We start from the raw sequence: 8,695 nt of genomic DNA, 5'->3' as shown, positions 1-8,695 counted from the left end.
GTGCGCAGACAGTACAACCAGCCCCCTCTACCCTATCCCACGGTTGTCACCAATCCCTCCAGGCCCATCTACCATTTCTGCCTGAAGTTTGGCCTCAAGACTGAGCCAATTTGCATGTAAGACCAGAGTATTTCCAGGAGAGTGATGACATCACAGAACTGGGGTTCCAGAAGGTGGGGATGGCTGAGCACTCCCGTCTTCTTTAGAACATGGAGAGCGGTGAGCTAGGCGGGGCCAGAGGGTAGTCCATGAGGAAGAGGAGGCTCCTACCCAAAAGACTTTGTTCTACAGATTCTCCCAGAAAGCCCTAGGCCGGCTGGGACCTGGGGTGAGAGAGGGATAGGAGAGCGGTAAGCTCGGGAGGGGAAGTTGGGGGTACACCTGCCGGAACCACTTTTTCCCCAGGGAACCCCAGGAGGGGCCTTCATGGGCAGAGATGGAGCTCCCTGCTTTCCGAAGTTCAGTGATACCTGTCTCTGTAGGACCCTACTGAGTCAGGGCAGAGTAAGGTTGCATGAGACGCACTTACACTAAAAACTTATTTGTTGTTTGTCTGAACTTCTAATGTAACAGGGCATCCTGTAATTTTATTTGCTAAATCTGGCAACTGTAGGGTGGAAGAGAGAGGCAAAAGAATGGTCGCAAGCTCAGGCTGCAATGGAGTGAGTCTTAGGAGACAGAATAAAACATCCGTGAGGAGACAGGCATCAGGGTAGCCATGTTGTCCAAGAAGCTGCCTGACTCATGAAGCTAGTGGATGGAGGAATCCTCAGGAACATACACCTAGTTTAATGGGAAAGGTACACACACACACACACACACACACACACACACACACACACACACACGCACACCCCTAGTGATAGAAATAGCCTCATTCTTTGCTTTCATGGCATTGATCATTTTGAAGAACGCAGGCCAGTTATCTTATAGATTTTCCCTCCATTTGGCTTTGTCTGATGTTTCCTCAAGATTAGCTACAGGTTATGCATCTCTGGCCAGAATGCTGCATAAGTGATGTGTGTCCTTCTCAGGGTATCACATCTGGAGGCACATAATCTCTCTTTGTCCCTCACCGGTGGTGTTAATTTTGATTACCAGGTCAAAACACTGTCTGGTTTCTCCACTGTATTGTTACTGTTTTTCTCATGCAATCAAGGGGAGATGCTTTAAGACCATGAACATACTCAGTTCCTCACCAAGCTTCCCACCCCCTCATATTTAGCATCTATTGATAATTATTTCTTGCTCAAACCAGTTTAGGATGGTTTCAAGATGGTGATTTTCGAACTTCATGGCTACCTCCACGTTTATCAGTCAGCATTTTCTCGTCAAGAAGAGTTCCCCTTTAATCCCCATTATGTATCCATTTATCTATTACTGTTATGAACTCATGGATTCCTATCTCATTCAGTGGGTGATAATCTGTCACTATCATCATTTATTTTGATGGTCAAATTGTTCCAGATTACCTTGGAAACCATTATGCATTGGTTTCACATATATGATACCAAAAGCATATGCAACAAAAGAAAAGAATACATAAATCAGTCTTCATCAAAATTTAAAACTTTAGTGTTTCAAACAACACCATCAAGAAAGTGAAAGGCGGGACTTCCCTAGTGGTGCAGTGGTTAAGAATCTGCCTGCCAATGCAGGGGACACAGGCTTGAGCCCTGGTCCGGGAAGATCCCACATGCCACGGAGAAACGAAGCCTGTATGCCACAACTACTGAGCCTGTGCTCTAGAGCCCGTGAGCCACAACTACTGAGCCCACATGCCACAACTACTGAAGCGCATGTGCCTGGAGTCCGTGCTCTGCAACAAGAGAAGCCACCTCAACCTTGTCTGCAACAAGAGAAGCCCACGCACTGCAACCAACAGTAGCCCCCACTCGCCACAACTAGAGAAAGCCCACGCACAGCAACAAACACCCAACGCAGCCAAAAATAAATAAATAAATAAATTTATTAAAAAAGAAAAGAAAGTGAAAGGCAACCCACAGAATGTGAGGATTTGCAAAGCAAGTATCTGATAAGGTTCTAATACCCAGAATATATAAAGAGCACTTACAACTCAATAATGAAAAGACAAACAACCCAACTGAAAAAGTGGGCAGAGGTTCTGAAAAGACATTTTACCTAAGTTACACAAATAGCCAATGAGCATGTGAAAAGTTGATCAACATTATTAGCCATGAGGCAAATGTAAATCAAAATCACAATGTGATACCACTTCACACCCATTAGGATAGCTTTGATCAAAAAGACAGTTAATAACTCTGTTGGTGAGGATGTGGAGAAATTGGAACCTCCATACATTGCTGATGGGAATGTAAAATGGTACAGCCGCTTTGGAAGTCCAGCAATTCCTCAAAAGTTTAAACTTTAGGTCACCATGTGACCCAGCAATTCCACTCTTTGGTATGTATCCAAAGGAATGGAAACATTTGTCCACACAAAAACTTGTACACGAATGTTCATAGCAGCATTATTCATAATAGCCAAAAAATAGAAACAGCTTAAATGTCCACAAACCGATGAATGCATAACCATATTGTGATATATCCGTACAATGGCATATTATTCAGCCGTGAAAGGGCATGAAATATTGGTACATGCTACAACATGGATGAAACCTTGAAAACATTGTTAAGTGACAGAAGTCAAACACAAAAGACCAGAGTATGACTTCATTTATATGAAATGTTCAGAATATGCAAATCTATAGATATAGAAAGTAGATTATTGGTTGCCAGAGGCTGGAGGGAAGTGGAACAGACAGTGAGTGCTAACGGATATGGGGTTTCTTTTTGGGTTGATGAAAATATTCTAAAGTTGACTGTGGGATTGGTTGCACAGTTCTGTGAAAAATGATTGAATTGTATACTTTAAATGAATTAAGTGTATGGTATGTGAATTATATATTGTGAATTATATCTCAGTAAAGCTGTTACCCAAAAAATGCTGTTCCAGATTTGGCCAGTGGGTACCCCTTTGAGCTGGCTCTCATTTCTATTTGACATGCCCTAGCATCGTTAATTTTAGACTAGGAAAAACAAAAACAAAAACAGAAACAAAACAACAGGAGACCCCCCCAAAAAATGTATTTATAAAATAATACATGAGAGGAAAGAGAAACAGCCAGGATGGGGGCAGTGAGTAAGCGAGGACATGTGGTTGCTCTCTCCAGATTCCCCAGAAGACTCTCTCTCCTGGGAGACCCTAGGACCCGCAGGCCTTCCTCTGCTCACCCTCCACTGCGTCTCCTCCCCTCTGAGGATGACGACCCTGCTACTCATCTCCTTGGTCAGCTATCTCGTTGCTGTGAATCAAGCCAGCCTCATCAACCGATGTGACTTGGCCAAGGTGCTGCACCAGGAGGACTTGGTTGGCTTTGAGGGCTACTCCCTGAGTGACTGTGAGTGCCGTTTCCTCACACCCTCACACCCCCTTTCTCCTCCTCTCCCGGTCATGCCCTCCGTGGCCATCTTTCTTTTTCTCTCATTTGTTTTTCAAAGTCAAGTTCAAAAAGCAGCCCTCTCCAAGAAGCCTTTCCCAACATTCGATATTTGTTCCACAATTCTTAACTGAGCACTTATTATGTCCCAGGAACTATTTTAGGCACTGGGGATACAGATATCAACACAGCTCCTTCTCTCATAGTGTTCACATTCTAGGGAAAGAGACAGCAAGAAAGAAACACGCAAATATATGAAGTGCTTCCTAGTGGTGATAAATGCTATGCAGAAGAATAGAGCAGTGGGGAGTGATGGGTGACACTGTTCTAGAGGGGGAAGTCAAGGAAGGCCTCTCTGAGGAGGTGACATTGAGCAGTGCTGAATGGAATAAAGGACCTAGTACCCCAAACATCTGGCAGAAGAGCATTCCAGGCAGAGGGAACAGCCAGTGCAAAGGTTTCGTCCTGCTCCATGGTAGAGATAGCTCCCTCTTGCCCAGAATTGTAAGGCACGTCTGCCTTATAACACTCTCTCCTTTCATCTTGCTTTGTGGGTTTTTTTGGTACATATCTTCATTCTTATTCTATAGGCACCTTGAAGGCAGCATCTGCATTTGAGCCAGCTAAATGTCCCTCACTGGGTTTTGCACAGTTTCTGGCACACAGTAGGTGATCATTAAGTGCAGAAATCATGCATGGACAGATGGACGGATGAGTGGTTGTACTGATGGGTGGATGGACTGAAGAATGAGAGGAGAAGCTAATGGGTGTTTCTGGCCCACTAGCCCCATCTAACCTCTTAGGCTTTGTTCCTTTCTTCTTTTTTTTTTTTAAAAAAAATTAATAAATTATTGGCTGCGTTGGGTCTTTGTTGCTGCGCGCAGGCTTTCTCTAGTTGTGGCGAGCAGGGGTTACTCTTCGTTGAGTTGTGCAGGCTTCTCATTGCGGTGGCTTCTCTTGTTGTGGAGCACGGGCCCTAGAGCGCATGGGCTTCAGTACTTGTGGCTCGCTGGCTCTAGAGTGCAGGCTCTGTAGTTGTGGCGCACGGGCTTAGTTGTCTTAACCACTGCACCACCAGGGAATCCTGTTCCTTTCTTCTGATTCCTCGTCTCCCTTTCTCCTCCGTCTTCCTTGTCCCTCAGCTTGGCCCCCCGTCTAAAAACCCTCTTTTCCCTGTTCTAAGGGCTGTGCCTGGCTTTCGTGGAAAGTCACTTCAACATAACAAAGGTAAATGAAAATACAGATGGCAGCTTTGACTATGGCATCTTCCAGATCAACAGCCACTACTGGTGCAATGATTACAAGAGTCACACGGAAAACATTTGCCAAGTGGACTGTCAAGGTCTGGCCAGGGCCCCAGGGTGGGAGAGGTGAGAGAGATGACCAGGCTCTGCTCACGGGACTTCCCTTCCCACACACAGCCTGGAAACAACCCCAGAGGATTGGTTCAAGGAATCAGGGAATCCCGTTACTGAGCAGAGGGTTGACTCGTGTCCCTAAATGCCCATAGGCGGTTCTGCAGTGTGCTAGCAGGGTCCAGAGAAGCTCTGCACAGGCAGTAGCAGCAGAGCAGTGCAGCGGCCAGCATTTACTGAGAGCGTATTATATACTCAGTACTTTACATACATAGCTCATTTCATCCAACTTGCCATGCAGTAGAAACTAGTATGATCCCCACTTTATTGGTGAGCAAACTGAGGCTCATAGAACCAGTGCTGAATGCCCAACTGGTGGCCCTGAAGGCTCAGCTGTCACCACCAAGTAGAGCTGCCTTTGGCTAATGGTCTGACCGAAGGCCAAGTGCAAACTCCCACCTCAGGGCTAATCCAGGAGGCTCCACAGGTCCGTGATTCTGTCCCCCATCTCCTCCTCTGTACTCTGATTAATGGCCCTGGGCTCTTCACCTGAAGAGCCTCCCTCCTTAGGCAGGACTTTTCCTTCATCTCTGTGCTGCCTCTTTTGGCATTTCCTTTCCCTAGAATCCTCCACATTTGGGGTGAACTACCATCCATTAGGGAGTATGGCAGTAAACACGCTCAAAGCTCAGCCCTCCTGCCCCTCCTGCCCCCACCCCCTAACCATCCCCAACCTCCAGCAGCCATTGTACGGATGTCCAAATGGGCCTCTGAGGGGGAAGACTTGCCTCATCCGGAAGTGCTCAGCCACTGGGTGGCACATGCCTTGCAGGGAGAGCCAGTCTTCGGGACTGTCCCCTGTGCACTGATGGGTATCCTCTTTCTCGCTTTCAGAACTGCTGAGCCCCAATCTTCTTTCAATCATCAACTGTGCGAAAAGGATTGTGTCCGGAACAGGGGGGATGAAGAACTGGTGAGGAGGCCATGGTGGGACGAAGTTAGTGGGCGGAGCCTTAAGCAAGATGTAGTGACAGAGAAAGGGACAGTAGGCCAGGACCTGACCTTTTCTATGCCTAGAAAAATGTGGGATGTGGCAGGGCTTGGAACTCCCACTTAGAAGACCTGGGATCTGGCTCTTCCTCTGACACCGTATTAAACAAAATCCTTCTGGTTGCTGGAACAGAACAACTTGAGCTAGCTGGGGGAGATTTATTCTGAGAGGACAAGGTGTCTTGCTGAGCCCACACGAGGGGTGCAGCTGGGCCTCAGGAAGAGGGTGGAAGCAGGGCTGGAAACTTTCCTTTGCAGGTTTCTGCTTCTCTTTGTGCATTGGCTTCACTACTCCCTCTGCAGACCAGCTTTCTCTGCTCTACAGTCTACCAGACAGACTATGTCTGCCCTGAATCTATGGGCTAATGTCCTAAGCAACCATAGAGACTAGCTAGGCTCAGTCCCAGTCCAAGTGCCTGGCAGGGAGGATCTGATGGGTTCAGCTTGGACCCTGTGTCCCAGCTCCATTCATTCAGCTACAGGCATGGAAGAAATTAAGCAACATAAACATGGCTGCCACGGGCCCTCTCTACATAATTGGCAGCAACATTTTCTATAAAAAGTGTTGCTGGGCTTCCCTGGTGGCTCATTGGTTAAGAATCCGCCTGCTAATGCAGGGGACACGGGTTCGAGCCCTGGTCCGGGAAGATCCCACATGCCGTGGAGAAACAAAGCCCATGTGCCACAACTACTGAGCGCTCGCGCCTGGAGCCCGTGCTCCGCAACAAGAGAAGCCATCGCAATAAGAAGCCCGCGCACCGCAACAAAGAGTAGTCCCCGCTTGCCGCAATTAGAGAAAGCCCATGTGCAGCAACGAAGACCCAACACACCCAGAAATAAATAAAATTGATTAAATTAAAAAATTGATTAAATTAAAAAAAAGAACCAATCTTCTTTCTCTCCACAGGGTAAAATGGAGGTTGCACTGTGCAGGCCGGTCACCCTCCTACTGGATGACAGGATGCCACCTGGCATGAGACAGGGAGCAGGCCTGTGGTGGAGTCATTCCAGAACTCCTCTCCTCACTTGGGAATTCTTCATTTCTTCTTCCTCTTGCCTCCACCTCATGTTATTTTCTTCCTTTCCCATTTACAAATAAAACTGACCAGAGCCCCAGGAGTAAATGGTTTCCTAGGGCTTCCTCCTTGTTCCTATCCAGGCCCAGGCCCCTGGTTCCTGACTGTCATTTGCAAACCAAGAAGACCACGATGAAGAATTTTCTATATTTTTGGAATTATTAAAGCATTCCTTGTGCAAAGAATGTGTTAATTTAGTCATGATTAATCCCAAGTATATTTGAGTACCTAATAGAGTATGAGTGTGCTAGGTACCAGAAAAAGGATGATAAATCTGTAAATATTGTTCATGAGGTGTTCATAATCTATCTGGAGAAGATTATGGATCTTCTCCATACACAGATAATGGATACAATGAATAAATGGATACATACAATGAATGCAATGGACAATGATATGGATAATAAATCTATAGTTATTGGTTTGAAACAGTATCAAGATCCAAGTAATTCCTCCAAAGTCAACAGTTCTTGAAGTAAAAGAGCTCAGAAGTAGGTAATGGGTGGGGATAAGGGTCTGATATATTGAGGTGGAGAAAGTCGTGGTGGGGATGAAGAAATGTGCTCGGTGATTTGGGGGTACTTTAGGAAAATGGGCTAGAAACCAGCTTTTTAAGCATTTTATACTAGACTGTTGATGGCTTTAATGTTATACCTTGATTTGCATATTTAAGACTCATGCAAACACTCAAGTCGAAGGATTGCATCTTTGGTGGTCATTTCTCAAACAGAGTCGGGAAATCTAAGTTTTTAAAGTTCAGTGGATAGTTAGCGCTAACTACTTAGTACTCTAGTCTCCTCTGGAACTTTGAAGATGAAGCCAGCTGCTGTAAAGATGTCCGCACCATTCGATCCTGTAAACTCACACTTTGGACTCTACGCTAAAAATACACTTGAATAGAAACGCTGAACTCCAAAACTTCTGGGCGCGCGGGTTTCAGAAGGGGAACTAGAGGCAGAGGCAAGCCCGGAGTGGGAGGGGCGAGGGAGAGGTCCGAGCCCCGCCCCCGTCCCACTCCCGCCGAGCTGGCTCCGCCCCTCAGGATCCCTTTTTTAAAAAGCGCGGGCGCGCGTGCGCAGGCGCAGTCCGCTTGCGCCTCGAACGGCGCACACGCGGTAACGGTAGAGTGGCGGAGTTGGTACCTTTTGCGGTTCCCGTCGCGGGTGAAAAAACCTTGCTGGTTTTGCTGAGCTCTGGACCCACGGCCGAGGCCTTGCAAGTGAGCCGAGCCGGGGCGGAGGGAAGGGTGGAGGAAGCCGCCGCGCGCCCCAGTAACTGGGCGGCCCGGGGTACTGCTTCAGCACCTCATCTGCCTGTGGTCTCCGCTGAGAGGAATCTTAGTTCTAGAGCCGACCTGAGCAGTCAGCTCGCCCCCAGAGATTTTTGAGAGATAGTTGCCAACAGACGGCATTGCCTCCTAATGCTTCTCGAAGCTTAGGATTCCAGAGGGAAACTTGTTCATAAAATGAGAAGTGTTTGGAGTTGCGGGCTCACCACAGTTGCCTGTGGCGAAGGGCTGGGGGAACATAAGGGAACGGGCGGTTTGTTTTCCTGGGCGTGAAATCTCCTGCACTTACTTAGCATGGGACCACCCTACAGCATTCTCTGTTCACAGTCTTCTCCCAGTTTGGCCTTCTGTATTCGGTCCGAGTCTTCCCAAACGCAGCAGTGGCCGGTCCTGGGTTCTATGGCATCATCAAGTTTTACTCAGCAGGGGATGCCCACAGAGCCCAAAAGGCATGCGACCAGAAGCA

The 8,695-nt window shown here is 47.3% G+C and overlaps 1 protein-coding gene across 1 annotated transcript; it reads left to right on the top strand.

Annotated features, from left to right (window-relative positions):
• The first annotated feature begins 272 nt into the window (after nucleotides 1–272).
• Nucleotides 273–7,123, top strand: LYZL6 (lysozyme like 6). The gene is made up of 5 exons (XM_029213180.1): nucleotides 273–350; nucleotides 3,194–3,421; nucleotides 4,644–4,802; nucleotides 5,710–5,788; nucleotides 6,773–7,123. The coding sequence occupies exons 2-5, from the start codon at nucleotides 3,283–3,285 to the stop codon at nucleotides 6,840–6,842; spliced, it is 447 nt and encodes a 148-aa protein (XP_029069013.1). The 5' UTR covers nucleotides 273–350; nucleotides 3,194–3,282; the 3' UTR covers nucleotides 6,843–7,123.
• The last annotated feature ends 1,572 nt before the right edge of the window (nucleotides 7,124–8,695 follow it).

This window comes from Monodon monoceros, unplaced genomic scaffold, assembly GCF_005190385.1.
Source record: "Monodon monoceros isolate NGI ecotype Baffin Bay Population unplaced genomic scaffold, NGI_Narwhal_1 Super_Scaffold_9, whole genome shotgun sequence".
In the NCBI taxonomy this organism is placed as follows: domain Eukaryota; kingdom Metazoa; phylum Chordata; class Mammalia; order Artiodactyla; family Monodontidae; genus Monodon; species Monodon monoceros.
This window is presented reverse-complemented; position numbering and strand designations above follow the sequence as displayed.

Excerpts from the sequence above, each read along its gene's own strand:
- LYZL6 (XM_029213180.1), top strand. The coding sequence starts at position 3,283 with ATGACGACCCTGCTACTCATCTCCTTGGTCAGCTATCTCGTTGCTGTG. Across the intron at positions 3,422-4,643 it reads GGGCTACTCCCTGAGTGACT|GGCTGTGCCTGGCTTTCGTG; the intron begins GTGAGTGCCGTT and ends CCCTGTTCTAAG. Across the intron at positions 5,789-6,772 it reads ACAGGGGGGATGAAGAACTG|GGTAAAATGGAGGTTGCACT; the intron begins GTGAGGAGGCCA and ends TTCTCTCCACAG.